The sequence below is a fragment of the Phocoena sinus genome, chromosome 2, assembly GCF_008692025.1.
Source record: "Phocoena sinus isolate mPhoSin1 chromosome 2, mPhoSin1.pri, whole genome shotgun sequence".
In the NCBI taxonomy this organism is placed as follows: Eukaryota; Metazoa; Chordata; class Mammalia; order Artiodactyla; family Phocoenidae; genus Phocoena; species Phocoena sinus.
In genome coordinates, this window is record NC_045764.1 from 35,088,621 (window position 1) to 35,115,880 (window position 27,260).

At 41.1% G+C, this 27,260-nt stretch overlaps 1 protein-coding gene across 1 annotated transcript in view; it reads right to left on the minus strand.

Annotated features, from left to right (window-relative positions):
* The window catches only part of ADAMTSL3 (ADAMTS like 3), a 387,063-nt gene that overhangs the window by 67,692 nt on the left and 292,111 nt on the right, over positions 1 to 27,260 (minus strand). Inside the window, 3 exon segments of the mRNA XM_032622232.1 lie at positions 6,772 to 6,925; positions 22,786 to 22,965; positions 23,078 to 23,270. Of these exon segments, the coding sequence (XP_032478123.1) occupies positions 6,772 to 6,925; positions 22,786 to 22,965; positions 23,078 to 23,270 (527 nt within the window).

Sequence of the window (27,260 nt, forward strand, 5' to 3'; positions counted from 1 at the left end):
GTGGAACCCAGGCCCCTCAGAACCCAGCCCTGGATGGGGCTGCTTGGTTGGTGCTGGCCTGCATTGCTTCCACTGGCATGGAGGATCTCATAAGCCCCTCTGGAGCTCTATCAAGAACCCGGGCAGCATTTTTTCAGATTCTCTTTAGGGTAGAAACACAGGCAGCTGAGAGGAGGCTACAAGGGATGCTATAGGCGGGACTGGTTAAATGGGCTGTGAAGTCCCATGAAGATCACACCGTAAGTGTCTCATCAGGCTGAAGGAATGGCTTCCACACTTAGTTCTCATGCACTTTTCAACCGAGGGTAGATGAGCTTCTGCTCACAGCACCGCACTAAAAGCTCTCAGGGAAAGGCCACCAATGGTCCCCTAGTGACAAATACAATGTCCCTTCAGTATTCGTACTTGACCCTTCTAGGACACATGGCGCCCGTAATCACTCAGTTCATGGAGAAGTCTCGCCTCCCTGCCATTTCTTTCAACCCTCCTTCTGGTCCTTTCCCACCACTGTTCGTTGCCAGCATGCTGCTGGCTGTCGCTACCACCCCTCAGGTGTCAGTGCTTGGCCACTTCCTCCCTTTCTCTTCTTGCTCTAAACTTTTCTTTGGATGATCCTGTAGTTGTAACTAACAACTCTAGGTTGATGCCTCCCAAGTTGATCTGTCTAACCTAGACCTTTCTCTAGAGCACAAGATCTAATAGTCCACTGCTGACTGGAAATCTCTTCCTGCTACTTCAAGTTTAAAATATTGTAAGCTAAACACTTTATCTCTGCCTCCCTAACCCATCCCAACAGTCCTCCTCTTCCTATATGCCCTAAGTTAATGGCTTCATCTTCTACCAACCTCCTCCAGGCAGATTCTAGAGGCATCTCGATTTTTCCCTGTCCACTGGCATGCTGGCCCTTCCTCTCACAGACTCACAGGTCGGTGAGACTGTTACTATCCATTCCCAACTCTGCATTCAATGATGCCACGTCGGCAGCCAGAAACCAACCATGACGGGAGCATCTACACCACGGAAATCAGCAAAGGTAACAAATGACAGCAACCTCTCCCTCCTCGCCACCCACCTTGCCCCAGAGCTGCTTGTTAAACACTGACAAGCACACCACTGTCCTTTTCGCTCCCAACTCTAGCCAGCCATCAGGTACTTAGATGGGACATCTGAAGCACTGTTAGAATGTGGCCTCACTGCTTCTCTCCTCACTCTCTCTCACCTAGAGATCGTCATATCCCCTTGACTAGACTCCCTGCCTGCACTCTCATATTTTTCCAATATATCCATATATGAAGCACTATTGACAATAGCCAGGACACGGAAGCAACCTAAACGTCCATCAACAGAGGAATGGATAAGGAAGATGTGGTACATATATACGATGGGATATTACTCAGCCATAAAAGGAACGAAATTGTGCCAGTTGCAGAGACGTGGATGGACCTAGAGACTGTCATACAGAGTGCAGTAAGTCAGAAAGAGAAAAACAAATATCGTATAATATCGCTTATATGTGGAATCTAGACAAATGATACAGACGAACTTATTTGCAAAGCAGAGACACAGATGCAGAGAACAAACATGTGGATACCAGTGGGGGAAGGGAGGCTGTGATGAATTGAGAAACAGGGACTGACACATATACACTACTATGTATAAAACAGATATAATAAGAACCTGCTGTATAGCACAGGGAACTATACTCAGTGCTCTGTGGTGACCTAAATGGGAAGGAAATCCAAAAAAGAGGGGATATATGTATACGTATAGCTGATTCACTTTGCTGTACAGTAGAAACGAACACAACATTGTAAAGCAACTATACTCCAATAAAAATTAATGTAAAAAATATATCTAGACAGCTGTCTGAGTAAATAAACCAAAATAAAATCTGACTATGTCACTTCCTTCTTTGATAAAATCTAAACTCCTCATTATGGGGCTCAAGATGCTCTACAGCTCACCTCTCAAGCTTTCCCTTTCACCATAACCCACCTTCAACCTCAGTTCTAATCCTATGGAATTGCCTGCAGTTTCCCCAAACATACCACTCCATTTGTCATACCCCACTTTTGCCGACACTGTTCTCTTTTCCCAGATTCTCCTGTGTCCCGTGTGGATCTGATGAATGGACACAGCTTTCAGAATTCTGCTCAAAGCTTCCTCCTTTTTGAAACTCTTCCTCACATCCCCCAGCTGCAGTGAGCACTTCTGCATCCTTTTATGATATCATTGGCACTTTATTCTCCTTATTTGTTTATATATGTCTCTCTCCTACCAGACTATGAGTTCTTAGAGACAAGAGAAGGGATCCTTTTCATTTTGTATCATAACATCTAAAACACAGTAGCACTTGATGAATGAGTCCTGAAAGAATTAATAAGGAAATGCTATCCCCTGACACTGAAAACAATATATGCCCAGGCAGAGAGATCATCTCTGTCCTTGGGGAACAGCATAGTGTCTGGTACATGTAAACAGGAGTAAACAGTAAGTAAGAGTAAACAGTAAGAGAAAACTCTTACTGTTTATTGAATGAATAACAAATGAATGACTGAGCAAAAGATAAAATAAATGTCTGCTGTTGGATGCTGCAGGAGGTGACACAAGCCCAAGAGGGGTGCTGGCGAGGTAGCCCTGTGCCTGTCTGGGTTTCCAAGGGCTACAGCTATGTCAGGCAGGCAGGGGTGGGTGCTACTGGAATCTGAGAAGGCATAGAGGAAGAGTAGAAGCGCTCTATAATGAGAGCTGAAGAGGCAGACGGTGGGCTGGTACAAGGAGGAAGACCAAGAGCTGAAGAGAAGCGAGTGGGTTTGAGATAACCTGGGAAGGGGATGAGGCATATGTTTCTTGACATTTTCATCATACAGTACGTGCCCGGGTGCCTCCCTTCCCTCAAAAAAAAAATTTTTTTTGGCCGCACCGTGTGGCATGTGGGATCTTAGTTTTCCGACCCGGGATCAAACCTGCGCCCCCTGCAGTGGAAGCGTGGTCTTACCACCGGACCACCAGGGAAGTCCTCCAACTATTTTGATGTCAGTACTTGGGTGAAAAATAAGAATTCTTTAAAACCAGGAGCCATAATTGAAAAAAGTCTAAACTCAAACACTATATTCCTATTATCTTTTGTTTTCTTTAGATGCCTGATTGGAAGCCAAGACAGGTAGGCTTTTAACAGCAATCTGAGGATGATCCAAGCCTGACATATTTGAAAAGTATGTCTTTGGGTACAACTCATTATAAGTGCTTTGGAGGCCTACACTGAAAAACTGTCCAGAGCTACTATCTAGCTACCCCATATAAATTTATACCCTAGTAAGCCAGAAGACACAACACTAGTTACTCTGTTACATTTTATCCTATCTTAAAGCTATAATAGGAATTAAAGTGGTAACGACATTAAAAATAACTAATACTTTTGAGCCTATAGTATGTGTCCAGCACTGTTTCTAAGCACTTTCTAGGCATTAATTCTCAAAACAATTCTATGAGGTAGGTACAACTACTATTCTCATTTTATAGATAAAAAACTGAGACTCACAGAGATTAAATAACCTGCCCAATGTCACATGATGAGATCCTGATAGAAATGAGATTTGAACTCAAGTTGGCTTAACCACATTGTCATATTACTTTTCAGAGATTAAGTGCAACTGAGAAAGATTCCTGGGAAAGGTAGGGTTTGTACTGGTCCTTCAAGAATGGGAAGAATGTCAGTTGCTAGATATGGCGGGGGGAAGAATTTAAGCAAGGGGTAAAAGCTGGAGGTGGGAGAATGCAGGGAAGGTCTGGGGAGAAGCAGGCAGGGGGGCTGTATGGTGCACCACCGGCCTCTAGGGGGAGCTCAAGACATCTTGCCCCCCCTCTCCCCGCCCTCCATCCCACTGCACATTAAAAGGGTCAAAACGGGGAGCAAGAAGATTCTCTCCTCCATAGAGGATGGGTTTTACTTAAACTCAAGGCACTGATTAGGACACATTTCTAGAAGTGGAGCCTTGACAGGGAATAAAGATCACAGCGTATCTGGGCTTGATCTTTCTTGTCTTCACACCTCTTCCATAACTGAGGGATTATGCCTATAAAGAAGACCACACTTTTCCAGTCTGGTGAGCAAAGGGGGTGGATGTGACATGAAGGAGAGAGGACAGTCAGAATAGAGGGATAAAAGATGAGTTTATCCACAGAGAGATGGGAACTTGGGGCCAGTAGAGTGGTTATGAAATAGCTGCTATGATGAATTTCTTGGGAATTCTTAGGAATAGGAAAAACACCCACACATTATTGCCCAGGTAAATCAGATAGCGTGAATATGAAGTATGTCTAATAAGGATGGTGGTAGTATTTTCTTCAGCGATCCCAGTAGCTCAGGTCAGGGAACTAAAAAACAAGCAAATAAAAATCACCTAAAAGGTGATGTCATCCTAATTGCTTTGAGACATGACATTATGGATTCTTTTAAAGGAGATTTCATAAAGTACCTAAGCCTGCGTGTGATCTGCAGTGGTAGGTCAGAAAGTATGTACGAAAAGAGATGTTCAGTTTATATCTAGAAAGATGGAATTCTGCTTGAATTGACATGGTGAAATGCACTGATTTTGTACACTGTTAAAAATATTATGTATGCACATTTGTTAAATACGCACACAAACCGATCTTTGTATCATGTTTGTTCTTTGCGTTATTTTGGTTAAAATATAAAAGAGGTTGCTTAGGTTTTAAAATCATGTGGATGTGATAAATGACCATGCTTTATTATCTGAAACAGTCAACTCTGTGAAATAGGAGCCCTACTCAGCTGTTATCTGATCTGTGATACAAGATAAAATCATTAGTTCCTTTACATCCCCTTGTTCTCTCAACTTATCCTGTGTGCTATCATTTATATACATGGTTGTAATTAAAGTTAAAAATGATGACATCGTAAAAAAAGATCACCTAAAAGGTAACCCACCAGGGTTGAAGGTGAGCAGGGTGATGGAGGTAGTGGGTTAAGGAAGGGCATAGTGATCTGACTCTAGAATTGGTTAAGTGAGTGATAAGGAAATGCCAGCCAAGAGGAGTGGTTTCTAGTGCAAGAGCAGGAAGTTTGGGGACAACAGGGAAGGAAGAACCAGAGGGCACAGTGAAGCATTAACTAAACAAGCAGGGGCCAGGTGGGGAACGGTAGAAGAGCAGGAAGCTATTTAAGTACCAAGAAATGAGGAAGTCTAGGGTGTCACCCTGCCAAGGGGATGGCTGTCAGTGAAACTGACCATGTTGGGAAATTGGGATATCAGGGTGTGAGAAAGTCAACCGCATGGATGCTGGCTGTCCTACGTGTTGGCAGATGTTGGAGAGAAAGAATGGACCTGGTGGTGGTGTGTCCTGGTGAAAGGCAGAAAGGATGCTGGAGGTCAGCACACGATGCATTTGAAGGTGGGATGAGGGTGGTGTACGTGCTAAGTGTGTGATGACAGAGGGAGAATTGTGCAGAGGCAGGAGGGGTAGGGAGAATGGGTCTGTGCCAAGCTCATCCCATTGGCTCTGATACGGTGGTGGGGGGAAGAGGATGCCATAGGAGCGTGCAGAGGGAGAAGCCAAATTTATGCAAGCCAGGGCCATCGATCCAAGGGGATGGCATCAGGCCAGGCTACAGCTGAAGTGGAGGCCCAGCTCGGGGTGACTTGGCTGTGCTGGGAGAATGCATTCCTGTCTCTTGTCTGCTTCCATGACCTACATGTTGGCAAGCTAGAGAATGAGACAGGGTCAAGGGGAAATATGACTGTCTTTTTTTCCTGCTTTTTTTTCCTCCCTAAAACTTATCCTTTTACTCTGCTTTCTACCGTATGCCGTAACAATTTACAATTTCATCTTCTACCATATTGCATGCCCTAATAACCACGATGTATTCCCACATGTTATTCTGTTATTATTTTAGAGGAAGCTGCCAGAATTTAATCTCACTCTCCTCTAAGACAGTTTACGGTCCAGCCACGTTGCTATGCAACCACCCACAATTAATAAAAATCAGACAGGTAAGCAGCTTGAAGCATGACACTGAGCCACACGCCACAGACATCCTTGAATTCCAGGATACGATAAAACTTGGGGATCTCGAATCTTTGGAATCTCAAGATTTTGAAAACTTGTTCTCAAAGAGTTCCCGGGGAAAAAGAAAGAATGTTGTCTATGAATCACCACAGAGAGGTGGCTAAGAGCGTGGGCTCAGGAATCAGACAGATTTGTGGTCAAAGAGGCCAAGAGGCCCAACTGGCAGCTACAGATCCTTGGTCAAATCTCGGACCTTCTCTACGTCTTGGATGCCTCATCTCTCAATGGGGATAATACCTGGCTCACAATGTTGCTGGGGACTAAATAAGACAGTGCAATAATGCCTGCAAGGAACTCCACAGAGTAAGTGCTCAATAAATGCCATGAATGCTATGACATTTTTTAAAGTTACTATCATTTTTCTTACTTGGTAAGTTTCTTCAGGAAAGTTTCTGGTAAACTTAGTATATATACATACATATACGTACATACATATATGTACGTATATGTATGTATATACACAGGATTTGTTAAGCGGATGGATATTTCTTCAAACTGACTTTTCTTAGAGCTGTATCTTGGTCTTCAATATTATACCATTTGCCGCTTATAACAAACCTGAATTCTGCTTGATTTGCTTTACCTACAGATTAGAAACATGTTGCTCTATGGAAGATGAAGCCACTCGGGGAGAGGAACAGAATCGGCATATCTGGTGAAGCGTGGACTTTCCATACTTACTCCTGCACACAGGCATTCGGCAAGATCTCGCAAGAGGGGGCCCAGGAAGATGCCTGCACACGGTCTCACTGAGGGGGACACGCCGGCCTTTGGCCGTCAGCCTTTGGCATACCTGCTGTCTCCGCTGGGTTCCAACACCACAACTGACAGAACACTGTAATGAGAATTGGGCGACAGAGTCAAACGGAGTGTGAGCAGACACATCCCCTGCAGCAACAGCGACGTCTCCTACGGTGAAACAGGAGGGGTGTTACGTATGGGTGCACCAATAAGTAAGCATTTCCTAGGCTTGGACATCTTTTAGGAGATGGAGATTTTCCCTCACCCCACCACTCCCCATCACTCCCCTCCCCTCCCCTCTGCCTTTTCTTTTCTCTCTCCCCTTCTTCCCTCCCTTCCTTCCCTTCCTCCTTACTTTCTTCTTTCTTTCTGAGATAGTAACTAATTTCTAGTGATTTATTATCGTGCGGTTTTATGGTCTTGTAATTGATGTCTAATTTATTTTTTAGATGTCTAATCTATTTTATTTTTTAGCTATTTATTAATATAGTAGGATGACTTTGCTTTTTAAAAACTGACATAATATAGACAATAATATGGTATTAACTTTGTATGGTGACTAGAATTATTGTGGTGATCTTTTCATAATGTATACAAACATTGAATCACCATGTTGCACACCTGCAACGAATATATTATATGCCAATTATAGTTCACTAAAAAAAAATTAAAATTAAAAAATGACATACACCCATGATCAAGAATTCAAGGAGTAGGAAAGTATAAAAGAAAGTTTTTGTTTTAAAAAACACCCGAACTGCTCTACGTAAAAGAACATTAATATTTGATAATCACTGTATCTATAACATTGATATCTGGTAGTCATAATTACATGTGTACATGCAATTTTAATTTAAAATTTTACTGCAATTTTATTAGGTATATTAGAAAAAAATAAACTAAAATAAGATTAAAAGAGTTGCTGAATGGCAGATTTTTTTCCACTATTAAGTGATTAATTCCCAAAAGAACTCTCCAAAGTTAAGAAAGAAGATGAAAGAAACCAACAAGAGGTTTGGGTAGTTATTTTTACTGACATATTTTGACTTAACGAGAGTATCTGGTAAGCACATTTACATTTCCTCTCACCCATCTCTCCTGTGCAACATTCAATTTGTTTTTGTTAAATTATTTAGCTAACGTCAAGATTTTCTGATATTTACGTTCTGTTCTGAGATGCAATTGCTGGTTGATTACTCTTAATTCTGTAAATGAATTTACGATCCATCTTCCATCTTTTTTCACCAGCATCTGTGCCTTCCTGGATTTTTTATCTTTAGTCATCTTGATGCTTCATCATGGCCCTGCAAGGTTTTCGAGACGGGCTTATGGGTATGTGTGCTCTGACTGCCTCTCTTGCCTTTCCACATGAAGAACAAACAGGATGAAGAGAAAACACCTGGGTCACACTTCCTTTCCTTCTGAACTGTGCAGACACTGCTTCACTGTCTTCTTGCATCTAATGCTACTGTGAAGGTGGAGGAGGCCAAGCAGGGAATTTTTGTTGTTTATTTGTTTGCCTTTTATGCTCAGAGGCCTTTGGCTCCTTTCTTTACCAATGAAGTTCAGCACCTAAGCAGGCTATGTCTTAGTGGGTCATACTTTAGTGGCACGTGGTATACCATTATGACTTGCAAATTAAAGCTTTTATTAAAGGAAACTAATTCCCCTTATCTCTGAATATTTTTCTGTTCCATTCGTTTTGTTCTTCTCACAAATACCAATCACACTTATGTCTAACCTCCTCTCTCTGCCTTTCCATATCCATCATTGCCTCTAAAAACCAATTTTACATCTTACTCTTTTTCATATCATTTTACATGAGTTATTCCAGCTTGTATACCATAGCTCTCTGTTTCCAGTCGTTTTAATTACTTTTTGTTGCTTGTAAAGTAACTTTTACGTCTGCTGTCTGAAGTTCTTCTTTTCACTTTTTTTCCCTGACTATTCCAAGTTGTCTTTTCATCTCCTTCTGTTGACTCATAATCTCTTTCTGAACTCAAACCTCATTTTAAAGCCACTTTCCCCCCAGACATCATGACTATAATTTCCTTGGGAATATGGAGTCTGTTTTTCAGAACTTTTCTCTGGGTAATACCTTTGTGATACTATGCTTTTCATATGACTCTTGCTTCCTGTTCTTTTCCCCACACCTTAACTTCTTTCTTCCCCTTCAATTTTTTTCCCCCAGTTTTGATGCATAGTTTTTATGCTGGAGCTTTTTTTTTTTTTACATCTTTATTGGCATATAATTGCTTTACAATGGTGTGTTAGTTTCTGCTTTATAACAAAGTGAATCAGTTATACATATACATACGTTCCCATAGCTCCTCCCTCTTGCCGGAGCTTTTTAAACGCAGCTGGCTGTTTGGGAATACCACGGGTTTGGGGAACGAGCTAGGGCATTTCTGTAAATTGGCTGTCTTCAACAGTCTGTCACCAAATTTTTATTTCCTTTGCCCATATATCTCTTCAGATGTTGGCATTGGAAGGGTCGGTGTGACTCAGGGAACAGCCTCTTAAGTAACTTGTTCACTGTGTAATCATCCAGTGATTGCTGCCCTCCTTCCTCCACATCACTCCATTTCTGCAGCCTTCCTTGGCTGGGAGGCCTAAACATGTGGCTTCTCCTGCAGCTCCATCTCCCCCACGGCTCTGCAGGGACAATCACAGTGTTTTCAGGGGCAGCGCATGGTCCCCCATCTAGTGTCTGTAATCAAAGAACCGTTGAGTAGGCCTTTCAGGACCATCACACTTACTCCTAGGGAAATCTATATCCTGCTCGTGCCTGAGGAAATCTTTGTCATCCCTCAGCCTTCCCTCCCTCATTTTGGTCCAGATTTTACGGTCTTTGGCAGGTGTATCTCATAATTGATAGTTTGGGTTTGTGGCCATTTCATTGTTCATTAAAGACAGGATGTTCCTGCTCTTTCATCCTCTTTGTGGGTATTTTGTTGGGTTTCACAGAAGGGGAATGGAATTTTTTTAAATGCCTTTATTGTCCTCTTTAACAGAAAGCCCTAATTATTAATAGTTTTTCAGGGCTTCCCTGGTGGCGCAGTGGTTGAGAGTCCGCCTGCTGATGCAGGGGACACGGGTTCGTACCCCAGTCTGGGAAGATCCCACATGCCGAGGAGGGGCTGGGCCCGTGAGCCATGGCCGCTGAGCCTGCGTGTCCGGAGCCTGTGCTCCACAACGGGAGAGGCCACAGCAGTGAGAGGCCCGTGTACCGCAAAAAAAAATAATAATAATAATAATAATAGTTTTTCAGTACAGAGGGAAGCTTTTTGTAAGCTTTTGAACAAATAATTAAAAATTACCATTTAGCAACTTATGATGTATTTTTTTAACACATCAAATCATCATCTAGGAGTTTTCCATAGAATATAAAAACAGTAGTTACATAATTGCCAATCACTACTCATAAGCCATTTCTCCCCATTATGAATGGGAAGACCATTTGTAAACCCCTCTTCTGGATGGAGGTCTCACGTGACCTTGTATCTGCTAAGTTCAAGGTTAGCGTGCCATTAGAGAAGGTTCACAGCTGAGACAGCAGAGAGGACAGAACCAGTGCCATTAATTATGACTCACAAAACAGCAACTTTATGCCAAAGCTTCTATGATTTATTCCATAGAAATATGGTAGATTCCTCTGGAAGAGCTCATGGGAACAACATACCCTGAGTTCTTGTAACTTTGGAACTATTTGCCTGCGACCTTCAAACTTGAAGATCAGTTGGGCAGGACAGAAAATCCTTGGTTCACATTTCCTCTTTTAGTACATTAAAGATGTTGCTCCATTGTTTTCTACTGTGAAGTGGTATTGTTGCGAAGTCTGACGCTAACCTGATTTTCTTTCCCTAGTAAGTGACTTGGTCCTTTTGCCTAGAAACACTAACACATTATTCTTTAATCTTTAACATCCAGTGTCTTTAGTAGAGTATGTCTTGATATTGACCATTCTGGGTCAATTTTCCCAGGTATATGGTGTGCCCTTTCAGTGTGGTGCTTGGAATCTTTGATTTATAGTTTTGTTCTGTTACATTGTTTCGGTTTTCTTTTCTCAGGACTCTAATCGGGTCTCATCCTTTAGACCAAACTCTAAAGCTGCATTTTCTACAACACTTTCCTGGGACTCAGGCAGACTCAGATGTTTCCCCTCAATTTTCACTTATTTCTGTAGACGGGACAACTTTATTGGACTTTATATACAATTTTTTTCATCGGTCTGCCTCATTCAACTGTGAGCTCATTGAAGACTGTATTCTTGATTGTCTCAGATTCCTGGTACCTGGAGTAATCAATCATAGCAGTGCTCAGTAAATGACTGTGAAGATGCTGAGCTGTGGCAATAGGCATACTCATTTAGAAGAAGATTCTACAAGTCTATTTATTTCAGTCAACAAATAAGAGCATTTCTATCCTAAGTACCTGATTTATCAATAAGCTGAAACTGTCTTGTTGATAAGATTGTGTGTGTGTGTGTGTGTGTGTGTGTGTGTGTGTGAATATCCCTTTCATGCAGTTGTGTGCTAGTAAATGTTTCACAACAGGTTCATGGAAAAGAGGGCCCTGATTGTAACATTTGCCAATTTCTGTGGTGTAAATATTCCCATCAGGGCTGATTTCAAGCTGTCGTCCAAATGTCATTGAATACAAGGTAGGAAGAGATCACAATTGGTTCTCGAAAGCTAGTATGAACTGGCTCCAACACACTACTGCCTTGCTGAGTCATAATTAATAAATCTATTGAAAACTGGAAAGCCATATTTGGAAATCCATGTGTCCTGGACATATCTTGAGCTGTACTTTGTAAAATGTCTCATGTATAGAGATCTTTCCCTTTTTACTTAGCATATGGACATATTTCAAGAATTGAAGAGTTGGCAGGTATAGGTAACTGAATACAGGAGGCAAAATCAGAGATGATCAGAAGTGTTGGAAAGATGCTGGTGCACTGATGGGGACAGGAAGTAGGTGGCGGAGCTGGCTGGGAATGAAGAGGGTGTCCCTTTGCTTTCCCATAATGAGGATACATCCTACTTGGGGAGCTAAGGACAGGTACTGAAGAGAAAGTCAGAAACTGCTCCTGGAGACAGAGAGTCACGTACAGAAGTCAGAGAAGAAGTCCCACCACAGAATCATCGATGGAGGAAAAATGCAGTGATAAAAATCAAAGGGTCAAATACTGAGCTTGGAGATTTGGAAGAAGGCAAACCAATAGAAAAGATGCAGTCAGGTAAGTAGGAAAAATAAATAACACCAAGAAACGCCCTGAAGGAGAATGATGAAAGTGGACAAAATGGCCAAATGCTCCATCAAAGCAGAGAGAACAAAGAATGAGGAGAGGCTACTGGATTTCAGTCAAAGGAATAGGGTCACAAAACCGTCCACAAGGGATTGCAGAAATCCACCTTTAGGGAAGACTGCCCCATATAAGTGTCGATGCTCCTTTTTTTTTTTTTCAAATTTATTTATTTATGTAATTTATTTATTTTTGGCTACGTTGGGTCTTTGTTGCTGTGCGTGGGCTTTCTCTAGTTGTGGCGAGCAGGGGCTACTCTTCGTTGCAATGCACGGTCTTCTCATTGTGGTGGCTTCTCCTTTTGTGGAGCACGGGCTCCAGGCGTGTGGGCTTCAGCAATTGTGGCACACAGCCTCGGTAGTTGTGGCTCGCAGGCCCTAGTGCGCAGGCTCAGTAGTTGTGGCACACGGGTTTAGCTGCCTTGCGGCATGTGGGATCTTCCCGGACTAGGGCTCGAACCTGTGTCCCCTGCGTTGGCAGGCAGATTCTCTACCACTGCGCCACCAGGGAAGCCAATGCTCCTTTTTGGTAACTAGAAAAGCAGTGTAAGAATTGAAGGTTCCTTTCTGCCTAAAACTGGGTTCAGATCTAAGGAAATCAAGGAAAAGGAATGAGCCAATGAATGAACAAAGCCCAAACATGTCATGAATAGAGCTAGTGTCGGGGAGAGAGGAGTATTCCAGATGCAGCCTAAGAGGCCTGGCTCGGCGAAAAGCAGAAATTCTGGTGTGGCTTTTCAGTCTTTCTGGGTTCAGGGGTAGTGGCCAGTTCCAAAGTGGAAGGGCCTCATCCAGAACCACAAGATTGATGGCTGCCCTGGAATGAGCCATCCCATGCCAGAGGGACGAGCCTGGCAAAAAGCTTTAGGGATGGTGGCAATTTGGCATCAGAGTCTCTGCCAAAACAAAGCAACTCAGAAATGAGAGAAAATTTCAACCATCAAGAGAAAAGCTGAATTCCGTAGGAAACACAAACTGCTGGGCGACACGTGGGCCTAACTGGACCCAAGTCTGAACGCTGGCTCTGCTTTCCTGTGCACGTGGGCACACCTGCTCCTCCTCCCACATGCAGGTGTCCTGGAGATGTGGCCTTGGCTAGGAGCAGGAAGATGTCCTGACGGTGCTTGGGCTGACCTCTTGGAGTGTGCACAAGCTTGCTCTCGCCTTGGTGAATGGTCGCCTAGGAAACTGATCTGCCTCAGGTCCAGCCCAGCTCACGTGGCTAAACTCTTCTGTCTCCTCTTCTTTCTTCCAGCAAAATCTCTTCCAGTGAATGATTTTCCTGTCCTCTGTTAGCTGGCCTGAGCTTTACTACAGCTCACTACTTCAACACCATTTTGCATTTCCCCTGTCTTTGCAAACGCTCTTGAGGAAGAGGATTTACCTGCTCAGAGGTCTATAGGGCCCAAGGACCTGTCAGCAATCTCATGGCCGCTGGCCTCAAGGACGCTATAGGCCAGATGAGAAGACCACGTGGATGCTCAGGAAGTAGCTCCCCATTAAAACGCAATAAAAAAGAAAACCTGGGGTCGTTACGAGTTAAAGCTGGGAAATGCTGTATGATTTTAGGGAGTGGAAGACTTCACAGAGGAGGGAAGCTTAGAGCTGGGCCCAGGATTTGAGGGTAACAAGAGCAAAGACACAAGGCAAGCCTGCGTCAACGTGGTAAAGGGTGTTCATTCAGTGAAACATACCCAGCAACTACAAATTCCGTTCTTCACAGAGGGAATGGACAGGAGAGGAAAGCAAGGATGTCAGCCCCAGCCTCTCCTCTAAAAGGCCAGTGAGAAGAGTTTGTTTAGGAGGTAGGATGGAACTGCGAAGGCCTCTTTTCTCTCAGAGGAAATAAGAAAAGAGGTGAGGAGGGTGTGGTATTTTAGAGCACGGCAGGGGTTCTAGGTGCTCCGGGGCTGCATCCGCTCACGCCTTGTCTTTCCCTTTTCCTGCCTCTTCCTCTTGGGTTATGGTAGCACTTGCTCAGAGAAGTTATTTCCCAGAGCCATCCCTACTCTGGACACACTGAAGGGCTAAGCAGCCCTCCCAAGGATGAGGGGCAGGTGGAGAAATGCTTCTCAAAAGGTAATGTGCCTGACAGCACCTGGGGACCTTGTTCAAATGCAGGTTCTCATTCCTCAGGTCAGGGTGGGACTTGAGAGCATCATCTCTCACAAGTTCCCAGCTTCTAAAAAGATGCCCATTTGGCTGGTCCCGGTGTCACACTGAGTGCAGTAAGGTGACCAAGCATTCACGATGCCAAGAGTTCTCTCCACAAATGCGTGGCTATCCCCTCCCTGAAGTTCTGCCCCTAACCTTATGGAGACAGTAACCGGAAGCATTTAATGAGGGTTTGGGGAAACATTTAGGTAGACCCTCAGTGACCTGGACGAGGACCATGACTTGTGGCTTGTCAGTTAAGATAGTTTATACATACTAGCACTTAATTGAGCTAGACAGTTAAAACAGGAAAAATATAAAACTGTAGAACATGCAGATAAAAGTACTGTCAATCCAACCTATGCTAGAAGGATGCTCAGGGGGATGGGAAGGGTCCACTCGGTTAGGTGTTTCCATACCTAATACCTCATGTTATCCTCAGAACAACCACTGTGTTAAAAGAAGGGAAAATGGAGGCTCACACAGGTTAAGGATATGGAACGAGGTCACCTGCAGGCATTAAAGCTTGTAGGTTCCATCATGGGTCTGTTTGGCTCAAAAGCTCCTGTTCTTGCATGAGAGACATGAGTGTACACAGTTTATACTAAACTTGGGTCACACAAACGCAGGTTTGAATCCCAGCTCTACCCTTGGGAAGGCGACTTCAGTCTGAATGTACCTCTGTTTTCTCATCTACAGAAATGGATACATCAGCTCCCAGGGCCGTCGTTAGGATGAGATGGGAGTGGTATCATACAATAGGTTGCAACCATACCATCACTGAATTTAGGACTCAGGGAAGTTCATAAATGTCAGTTACTGTCCTTTCTTATTTCTTGAGATTATTTCTAAGGTTAGACTGCCCCTCTGATCCCAGAAGATACACATTTGGGGCAGCGACTGGAGATTAGAGGACCCTCATTACACACCTCAACTACCTGCTTCAAAACCTTTGCTAAAACCTCAGCCTATAGACAATAAGGATGCAGCAACACTGGAAGAAAGAGCTGGAATAAGAATAAAGGGGGCTGCTGCCAAAGAGGGAAAAGACTTTTTCTTCCCTCTTTGTTTCCTGGTGCGCGAAGAGAGGGGATTAAGAGCGCTGCTTAAAGGAGCTCCAGAGATGGTGGCGAGCCGTGGCTAAAAGCGCGGACCCTAGAGACGTGCATGAGACGCTAAGGCTGCTGCTGCCGCCACCAAGAAGCCTGTGTGCGAGCACAGGTCACTATCCACACCACCCTTCCGGGGAGCCTGTACAGCCCGCCACTGCCAGGGTCCCGGGATCCAGGAACAACTCCTCTGGGAGAACGCACGGCGCGCCTCAGGCTGGTGCAACGTCACACCGGTCTCTGGCGCCGCAGGCCCGCCCCGGACTCCGTGCCCCTACCTCCCCCCCCCCCCACCCCGGCCTGAGTGAGCGAGAGTCCTTGAAGCAGGTGCTCCTTTAACCCCGTCCTATCTGAGCGCAGAACAGATGCGCTCAGGTGACCTACACGCAGAGGCGGGGCCACATCCAAAGCTGAGCCCCGGAAGCTGTGAGAACAAAGAAGAGAAAGGGAAATCTCTCCCAGCAGCCTCAGAAGCAGCGGATTAAAGCTCCACAATCAACTTGATGTACCCTGCATCTGTGGAATACCTGAAGAGACAACGAATCATCCCAAATTGAGGAGGTGGACTTTGAGAGCAAGATTTATGATTTTTTCCCCTTTTCCTCTTTTCGTGAGTGTGTATGTGTATGCTTCTGTGTGAGATTTTGTCTGTATAGTTTTGCTTCCACCATTTGTCCTAGGGTTCTATCCATCCATTTAAAAAAATTTTTTTTTCTTAATAATTATTTTTTATTTTAATAACTTTATTTTATTTTACTTTATCTTCTTTCTTTCTTTCCTTTTTTCCTTTCTTCCCTCCTTCCTCCCTCCCTCCCTCACTCCTTTCTTTCTTTTTCTTTCTTTCTTTCTTTCATTCTTCCTTTCTTTCTTTCTACTTCTACCAATTCTTTCTTTCTACTTTTTCTCCCTTTTATTCTGAGCCGAGTGGATGAAAGGCTCTTGGTGCTGCAGCCAGGAGTCAGTGCTGTGCCTCTGAGGTGGGAAAGCCAACTTCAGGACACCGGTCCACAAGAGACCTCCCAGCTCCACATAATATCAAACAGCGAAAATCTCCCAGACATCTCCATCTCAATGCCAGCACCCAGCTTCACTCAACGACCAGCAAGCTACAGTGCTGGACATCCTATGCCAAACAACTAGGAAGACAGGAACACAACCCCATCCATTAGCAGAGAAGCTGCCCAAAATCATAATAAGGCCACAGACACCCCAAAACACACCACCAGACGTGGACCTGCCCACTAGAAAGACAAGATCCAGCCTCATCCACCAGAACACATGCACTAGTCCCCTCCAACAGGAAACCTACACAACCCACTGAACCAACCTTAGCCACTGGGGACAGACACCAAAAACAACAGAAACTACGAACCTGCAGCTAGTAAAAAGGAGACCCCAAACACAGTAAGATAAGCAAAATGAGAAGACAGAAAAACACACAACAGTTGAAGGAGCAAGATAAAGACCCACCAGACCTAACAAATGAAGAGGAAATAGACAGTCTACCTGAAAAATAATTCAGAATAATGATAGTAAAGGTGATCCAAAATCTTGGAAATAGAATAGACAAAATGCAAGAAACATTTAACAAGGACCTAGAAGAACTAAAGAGGAAACAAGCAAAGATGAACAACACAATGAATGAAATAAAAAATACTCTAGATGGGATCAATAGCAGAATAACTGAGGCAGAAGAACGGATAAGTGACCTGGAAGATAAAATAGTGGAAATAACTACCGCAGAGCAGAATAAAGAAAAAAGAATGAAAAGAACTGAGGACAGTCTGAGAGAGCTCTGGGACAACATTAAATGCACCAACATCTGAATTATAGGGGTTCCAGAAGAAGAAGAGAAAAAGAAAGGGACTGAGAAAATATTTGAAGAGATTATAGTTGAAAACTTCCCTCATATGGAAAAGGAAATAGTTAATCAAGTCCAGGAAGCACAGAGAGCCCCATACAGGATAAATCCAATGAGAAATACACCAAGACACATATTAATCAAACTGTCAAAAATTAAATACAAAGAAAACATATTAAAAGCAACAAGGGAAAAACAACAAATAACACACAAGGGAATCCCCATAAGGTTAACCGCTGATCTTTCAGCAGAAACTCTGCAAGCCAGAAGGGACTGGCCGGACATATTTAAAGTGATGAAGGAGAAAAACCTGCAACCAAGATTACTCTACCCAGCAAGGATCTCATTTAGATTTGATGGAGAAATTAAAAGCTTTACAGACAAGCAAAAGCTGAGAGAGTTCAGCACCACCAAATGAGCTTTACAACAAATGCTAAAGGAAATTCTCTAGGCAGGAGACACAAGAGAAGGAAAAGACCTACAATAACGACCCCAAAACAATTAAGAAAATGGGAATAGGAACATACATATCGATAATTGCCTTAAATGTAAATGGACTAAATGCTCCCACCAAAAGACACAGATTGGCTGAATGGATACAAAAACGAGACCCATATATATGCTGTCTACAAGAGACCCACTTCAGACCTAGAGACACATACAGACTGAAAGTAAGGGGATGGAAAAAGACATTCCATGCAAATGGAAACCAAAAGAAAGCTGGAGTAGCAATTCTCATATCAGACAAAATAGACTTTAAAGTAAAGACTATTAGAAGAGACAAAGAAGGACACTACATAATGATCAAGGGATCAATCCAAGAAGAAGATATAACAATTGTAAATATTTATGTACCCAACATAGGAGCACCTCAATACATAAGGCAAATACTAACAGCCATAAAAGGGGAGATCGACAGTAACACATTCATAGTAGGGGACTTTAACACCCCACTTTCACCCATGGACAGATCATCCAAAATGAAAATAAATAAGGAAACACAAGCTTTAAATGATACATTAAACAAGATGGACTTAATTGATGTTTATAGGACATTCCATCCAAAAACAACAGAATACACATTCTTCTCAAGTGCTTATGGAACATTCTCCAGGATAGATCATATCTTGGGTCACAAATCAAGCCTTGATAAATTTAAGAAAATTGAAATTGTATCAAGTATCTTTTCTGACCACAACGCCATGGGACTACATATCAATTACAGGAACAGATCTGTAAAAAATACAAACACGTGGAGGCAAACAATACACAACTTAATAACGAAGTGATCACTGAAGAAATCAAAGAGGAAATCAAAAAATACCTAGAAATAAATGACAATGGAGACACAACGACCCAAAACCTATGGGATGCAGCAAAAGCAGTTCTGAGAGGGAAGTTTATAGCAATACAATCTTACCTTAAGAAAAAGGAAACATCTCGAATAAACAACCTAACCTTGTACCTAAAGCAATTAGAGAAAGAAGAACAACAGACCCCCAAAGTTAGCAGAAGGAAAGAAATCATAAAAATCAGATCAGGAATAAATGAAAAAGAAATGAAGGAAACGATAGCAAAGGTCAATAAAACTAAAAGCTGGTTCTTTGAGAAGATAAACAAAATTGATAAACCATTAGCCTGACTCATCAAGAAAAAAAGGGAGAAGACTCAAATCAACAGAATCAGAAATGAAAAAGGAGAAGTAACAACTGACACTGCAGAAATAGAAAACATCATGAGAGATTACTACAAGCAACTCTGTGCCAATAAAATGGACAACCTGGAAGAAATGGACAAATTCTTAGAAATGTACAACCTGCCAAGACTGAATCAGGAAGAAACAGAAAATATGAACAGACCAATCACAAGCACTGAAATTGAAACTGTGATTAAAAATCTCCCAACAAACAAAAGCCCAGGACCAGATGGCTTCACAGGCAAATTCTACCAAACATTTGGAGAAGAGCTATCACCTACCCTTCTCAAACTCTTCCAAAATATAGCAGAGGGAGGAACACTCCCAAACGCATTCTACGAGGCCACCATCACCCTGATACCAAAACCAGACAAGGATGTCACAAAGAAAGAAAATTACAGGCCAATATCACTGATGAACATAGATGCAAAAATCCTCAACAAAATACTAGCAAACAGAATCCAACAGCACATTAAAAGGATCATACCCCATGATCAAGTGGGGTTTATCCCACGAATGCAAGGATTCTTCAATATATGCAAATCAATCAACGTGATACACCATATTAACAAACTGAAGGAAAAAAACCATATGATCATCTCAATAGATGCAGAGAAAGCTTTTGACAAAATTCAACACCCATTTACGATAAAAACCCTCCAGAAAGTAGGCATAGAGGGAACTTTCCTCAACATAATAAAGGCCATATATGACAAACCCAGAGCCAACATCATCCTCAATGGTGAAAAAGTGAAAGCATTTCCACTGGGATCAGGAACAAGACAAGGTTGCCCACTCTCACCACTCTTATTCAACATAGTTTTGGAAGTTTTACCCACAGCAATCAGAGAAGAAAAGGAATCCAAATCGGAAAAGAAGAAGTAAAGCTGTCACGGTTTGCAGATGACATGATACTATACATAGAGAATCCTAAAGATTCTACCAGAAAACTACTAGAGCTAATCAATGAATTTGGTAAGGTAGCAGGATACAAAATTAATGCACAGAAATCTCTGGCATTCCTATACACTAATGATGAAAAATATGAAAGTAAAATCAAGCAAACACTCCCATTTACATTGCAACAAAAAGAATAAAATGTCTAGGAATAAACCTACCTAAGGAGACAAAAGACCTGTATGCAGAAAATTATAAGACACTGATGAAAGAAATTAAAGATGATACCAATAGATGGAGAGATATACCATGTTCTTGGATTGGAAGAATCAACATTGTAAAAATGACTGTACTACCCAAAGCAATCTACAGATTCAATACAATCCCTATCAAACTACCACTGGCATTTTTCACAGAACTAGAACAAAAAATTTCACAATTTGTATGGAAACACAAAAGACCCCAAATAGCCAAAGCAATCTTGAGAACCAAAAACGGAGCTGGAGCAATCAGGTTTCCGGACTTCAGACTATACTACAAATCTACAGTAATCAAGACAGTATGGTACTGGCACAAGAACAGTAAGATAGATCAATGGAACAGGATAGAAAGCCCAGAGATAAACCCACGCATATATGGTCACCTTATCTTCGATAAAGGAGGCAGGACTGTACAGTGGAGGAAGGACAGCCTCTTCAATAAGTGGTGCTGGGAAAACTGGACAGGTACTTGTAAAAGTATAAGATTAGATCACTCCCTAACACCATACACAAAAATAAGCTCAACATGGATTAAAGACCTAAATGTAAGGCCAGAAACTATCAAACTCTTAGAGGAAAACATGGGCAGACACTCTATGACATAAATCACAGCAAGATCCTTTTTGACCCACCTCTTAGAGAAATGGAAATAAAAATAAACACATGGGACCTAATGAAACTTCAAAGCTTTTGCACAGCAAAGGAAACCATAAACAAGACCAAAAGACAACCCTCAGAATGGGAGAAAATATTTGCAAATGGAGCAACAGACAAAGGATTAATCTCCAAAATTTATAAGCAGCTCATGCAGCTCAATAACAAAAAAACAAACAACCCAATCCAAAAATGGGCAGAAGACCTACATAGACATTTCTCCAAAGAAGATATACAGACTGCCAACAAACACATGAAAGAATGCTCAACATCATTAATCATTAGAGAAATGCAAATCAAAACTACAATGAGAAATCATCTCACACCGGTCAGAATGGCCATCATCAAAAAGTCTAGAAACAATAAATGCTGGAGAGGGTGTGGAGAAAAGGGAACACTCTTGCACTGCTGGTGGGAATGTGAATTGGTACAGCCACTATGGAGAACAGTATGGAGGTTCCTTAAAAAACTACAAATAGAACTACCATATGACCCAGCAATCCCACTACTGGGCATATACCCTGAGAAAACCATAATTCAAAGAGTCATGTACCAAAATGTTCATTGCAGCTCTATTTACAATAGCCCGGAGATGGAACAACCTAAGTGTCCATCATCGGATGAACTGATAAAGAAGATTTGGCACATATATACGATGGGATATTACTCAGCCATAAAAAGAAACGAAATTGAGCTATTTGTAATGAAGTGGATAGACCTAGAGTCTATCGTACAGAGTGAAGTAAGTCAGAAAGAGAAAGACAAATACCGTATGCTAACACATATATATGGAATTTAAGAAAAAAAAATGTCATGAAGAACCTAGGGGTAAGACAGGAATAAAGACACAGACCTACTAGAGAATGGACTTGAGGATATGGGGAGTGGGAAGGGTGAGCTGTGACAAAGCGAGAGAGAGGCACGGACATATATACACTACCAAATGTAAGGTAGATAGCTAGTGGGAAGCAGCCGCATAGCACAGGGATATCAGCTCAGTGCTTTGTGACCGCCTGGAGGGGTGGGATAAGGAGGGTGGGAGGTGAGGGAGACGCAAGAGGGAAGAGATGTGGGAATATATGTATATGTATAACTGATTCACTTTGTTATGAAGCAGAAACTAACACACCATTGTAAAGCAATTATACTCCAATAAAGATGTAAAAAAAAAAGAATAAAGGGGGCTGGGACATGAGTCCCATCAGTTCAAGGAAAGCCCTGCGAGGTATTCTGGGGAACTGAAAGTTGATTTTTCCAACCTGTAGGAGGTGACTTGATGGACGCAGTGATGGGAATACTTTGAGGTGTTAGATGGTGTGGAGATGAGAGAGTGGTACAGAGGCCAGGAATCTGGTGGGCAGTGTAATATCAAAGAGAGAACCCTTGGGATAAGGTTAAAAGGCGTGGATTCTGCTCCTACCTTGCAGCTTATTTCAGCTATTTGGGTTTAATTTTCCCCACGTGAAAAATGAGGCATTGCTACTAGACTCTAATAAGTCCTGGCAGCACTAAAATGATAGTTTGGAATTCTGCTTATTGCAATTAACGTGAACTTGAGAGGGTAAATGGTAAAATCAGCAATGGTATCAACGGAATTCAAAGGAAGTAAAGGTGTGGAAAATTTTCAGAAAGTTGAAATGTCAGGGTTTAATAAATACTTCTATATAAGGAGACCTAAGGCAGAGAAGAACCAAACCGATTTTGAGTTAATCCTGGGATACAATGACTTTGGTTCTTCCAAAAGAAAGAAGTAATGGGATTTGGTTTAGGAGGAACGTGTTGAGTACAGTTTAAGTAATATTGAGTAAAAACTGAAAACGGATCATTATGTGTAGGTCTGGACCAGGGCACTTACACAACCCAGACAGTGAGTAAGTGCCTCCTGAAATTTTGCACCCTAGACATTCCACTCACCTCAAACTAGCCCCAGCTCTCATCTCAGGGAGGAAATATCGAAAGGCTGAAAAAAGGGAGGCGCAGAAAAGAAGGGACTGTAAAGTTTGCAATGGCCCTTACCTTTGACCAGTCTCCCACGGTTAGATGCGGAGGACAGTCTGTTCTGGCACAGGACTTATGAGAAGATGCCTTGGGTCCTTGACACAATTCATCTGAGAGACTCAGAAAGCTGCCATCCGTTAACAGCTGCTGACAGGTGACCCTGCGATTCTGAGTTCCCCCACCACAGGTCCTGGAACACTGAGAAGACAGAAGGAGGTGAGTCAACGGGCTTGGCCCTCTTCAACTTAGTGCAATGCAGGGCTCTTACAATCATCGGCCTGGCGGCCGTGGAGTCATCAGTCTACCATACCTGCTGCCATTCTTCAATATGCCAGCTAGGAGGGCAATCAAACTGATTGCATGCTTGTAAGGCATGGGGCTTCTCATCTTGGCATTCCTCAGGAGGGGAGGGGGATTCCCCAGGGTGCAGGCAGTACACTTCTCGGGTCTGGATTCCAACGCCACAGGTAGCTGAGCAGGGTCCCCAAGAGCCCGTGTGCCACCTGTACCAAAAAAACAAGTGGGCAACATTAAGTGTCCAGTGGACTCTGTGCAACAACCAGAGCATGGACAAGTTCCTCTCTGGACTTCCAGACTCCACGCGCCACATCCAGATCCTGGAGTCACAGCATCAACATATGCAATTCAAGTCCAGAAATACAATGTTTCCAGGCAAGAAGTGTCAGGAAAGGGTTTAAAGATTTTACCTGTGTTGGGAAAGTCCAGAGTACATTTCTCTCCATCCTAACCTACCACCCTGCATACAGCAATAATAAAATCTTAGTTTTGTTTTGAATAGAGCCCCAAGGCAAGGATGAATTATATAGGTGCCAAAAGAATTTTAAATGCTTAAAAGCACACTTCAGGAAATTTTCAGGGCACCTGGATTCATTCTTTAGAATATCCCTAAGAAAATTCTTTTATGTTAGGATAACATATATATATATATATATATATATATGAAATGTGATTCCTTTCCAATAAGATCTTGGAAAAATCAGGTTTTCTCATGAAACATCTGTAAAAATTAAAACCCAGGGCAGCTGCTCATGACACATATTTCCAAGTTGCCTTCAAAAAAGATTCTCTCAATTCACACTCTCACCAAAAGCAAGTGAGACGGCCTGGTTTCTTACAGCCACACCAACACTGGACAATATCATTTTAAAAAGTCTCTGCCTGTCTGATGGGTAAAAACTTGTATACAATGATTATTTTAATTTGTGGATATTTAATTCTTAGTAATCATGAATTTTTAACTAGTTACTGTAAAGATATATCATGAGGAAAAACTTTTTAAATGCTTAAAATGTACATTAATAAAAAAATACTTGCTCCAGGGTAGTTTGTAACAGCAAAAAAATAATTAATTAATTAATTAAATTTTACAAAGTGGAAGGAGGCCATCTAAACATTTAATAATAAAGGGCAAAATAAATAATTGTCTATTCATAAAGCACCATGCTAGCAGCCATTGAAAGTAAAGTAGATATATAGTTACTGACATGGAAATACATCCATGCATTTTTATTAGAAAATAGGTCATAAAATTGCCATGCTATTTTATGCACTATAAACGCATGCAGAAAAAGAATATGGATAATTACACATTGAAATGTTAACAGTGATGATCTCTAAGTGATAGGATTTTTATTTTCTTTATTCTTGCTAGTATCTTTCTCCTGATTTTTCTTATAATAAACATTCATTATCAGAAAAAATAAGTTAGTTCTTTGAAAAATATTAGTGTTTATCTAAAGGTGATTTTTCAGTTTTTCTGACTTCTAACTTTCTATAATAAACATGTTTTACTTATGTGACTGAGAGAAAAAATGAAGAACAGTATTAAAGACAAATAGGGCAAAAAGAGTAAAATCTTAATTTATGAAGGCAAGAGTTCACATGATGATATAACAAATACGGAGACTGAATAACAAGCACAAAATATGTATGAAATATGAGATGTTAGATATAAGAAAAATGTAAGGATATGTAATAAAAAAAATTTAAGCTGTGAAATACTTCTCTAAGCTCCTGGCTTATCAAAAATATGAATTTTAATAAGAACATAGAGAACTAAATAATACATTTGAAAATTTTGATGAAATACATGTTGTTAGGCAACTACAAAAAGTTCTATGCAAGAAAGGGACTAGAGCTTGCTAATTGTGTGATTGAGTGCCTACAAGTTTCTAAGAAACAAGTGAATTCCTATGTTATTTAAAATGTTCCAAAGTAAAGAAGAGGATGAAATATTTTAATGCATATTATGAAGCTCGGTAAAACCTGAGCACAAAATCTGACAAATGTATATAAAGAAAATATTTTTTATGTATGGTTATGTATTCTGAATTCTAAATAAAAGAGAAATATAAATCCTAAGTAAAATGGAAGCGAGTCAATCAAAGGATTAAAATAATACACAGTACACGCTATGGACTGAATGTTTGTATCCCTCCCCAAATTCATATGTTGAATCCCTAACCTCCAATGTGATAGTGTTTGGAAATTAGGCCTTTAGGTCAAAATTAGGGTTAGAAGAGGCCATAAGGGTGGGGCCTTCCTGATGGGACTAGGGCCCTTGTAAGAAGATAAACCAGAGAGCTTGCTCTCTCTCCCTCTCTCTCTCTCTTTCTGCCATAAAAGGACACAGTGAGAAGGCAGCTGTCAGCAAGCTGGGAAGAGAGCTGTCATCAAACACGGTACCCTGCTGGCACCTTGATCTTAAAAGTTCTAGCCTCCAGAACTGTGAGAAAATAAACTTTTGTTCTTTAAGCCACCTAGTCTATCACATTTCTGACCACAGTGGAACTATATTAGATAATCCCCCAAATATTTAGAAATTATGCAATAACCTTTTAAATTACTCATGGGTCAAAGAAGAAATCACAATGAAAATTAGACAGTATTTTTAAATGTATGTTAAAAAACATGAAATGTCAAAATCTGTGGGATGCAGCTAAAGCCATGATTAGAAGAAAAGCAGTGTCTTAAATGTACATATTAAAATGCAAGAAAGGCTGAAAACAATAATCTATTTCAAGAAGTTAAAAAAAACAGTATATTAGACCAAAAAAAGTAAAGGAGAGGAAACAAAAAAAGAGATGAGTACAGAAATGAGTAAACTAGAAAACAAAAGTTGGCTGTTCAAAAGACAAATAAAATTGATAAACTTATGGTGAACTATGAAGAACAAAAATAGAGACAGCATAAATATAAGGAATTTAAGGGGAGTCTCAAAGGCATTAAAAATAATAAAAGTATAATAGGTGTAAAATGAAAAACATTATGTCAAACAATAAATAAATTTAAAAATTGGATTTTTTTAACTTTACAATAAATTCAATTAACATGCAAAAAGACAAATGAATATATAAACCAGCATTCATACTCCTTTAGCACTTACCCTTAAATTATAGCATATATCACTATAAATGCTGATAACAAAGTCTAGAGTTTCTTGGTATCTCTATTCCTTTTCTTGATCAAGATGAAAGGGCTTCTTGAACTACTCACATCTGTTACTGTTGTCTAGAATTCTGTTTCTCCTGACTTTTCCATACTTATTTTAATCATTCCTGTTTTGTTTTGTTTTTCCACGGGTTTGGTTGAGTTCATTATATTTTTTTATTCTGCTTTCTCCTCTGCTATCTTTTATCCTTAGAGTTACCCTTGGAAATTTAAAGGGCCTATTTAACATCTCTAGAGTTAATCAAAATTGTTTCCATCTTCACAAATAGTACAAGGGGCTTAAATCACTTTAACTCCACAATCAACATTTGACCCAGTTTTACAACGCTTTGTTGTCCAATATCTATTTCAAATCCACATTCAGATATTATTATTGACTTGCACAGTCAGTGATTCTTTTTTAGATAGCTGTCTTTACAATGTACTTTGGTCAGTATTCATTCTTATATCTCAGACCGTCCCTCTAGGATCAGTTTTCTGCTTAATAAACACATTTTAAAAAAATTATCTTTAGTGAAAGTTTGCTGATAGTAAAGTCTCCTGGTTTTGCTCACCTAAAATTTCTAACATAATAGTAGTGAACATTTATCGATCACTTACCATGGGCCAAGCTCTTTTTAGAGTACTTTACATGTATTAACACACTTAATCCTCACATCACCTATAAGGCCATGGTTTGCTGACCCCATTACAATCTGAAAATATCCTTGTTTCATCTTTGAAATATTGTTCACTAAGTATGTGATTCCAGGCTGACAGTTATTTCCTCTGAACCATCTGAAGATAATATTCCATTATTACTAATGAGAAGAATACTGTCAGTTTTTGCTGTTCCTCTTATACATCTCTTCTCTCTGATTGCTTCTGAGATATTTTCTTTGTCTTTGGAGTTCCAAGGCTTCCCAACCATGTGTCTAGGTGTGTATCTCTTTTTCATTTTTCCTGCTTGGGATCTGTTGTAACTCCAGATTCTCAGGATTCATATTTTTCATTAACTCCAAAATATTCTCAGCCATTAACTC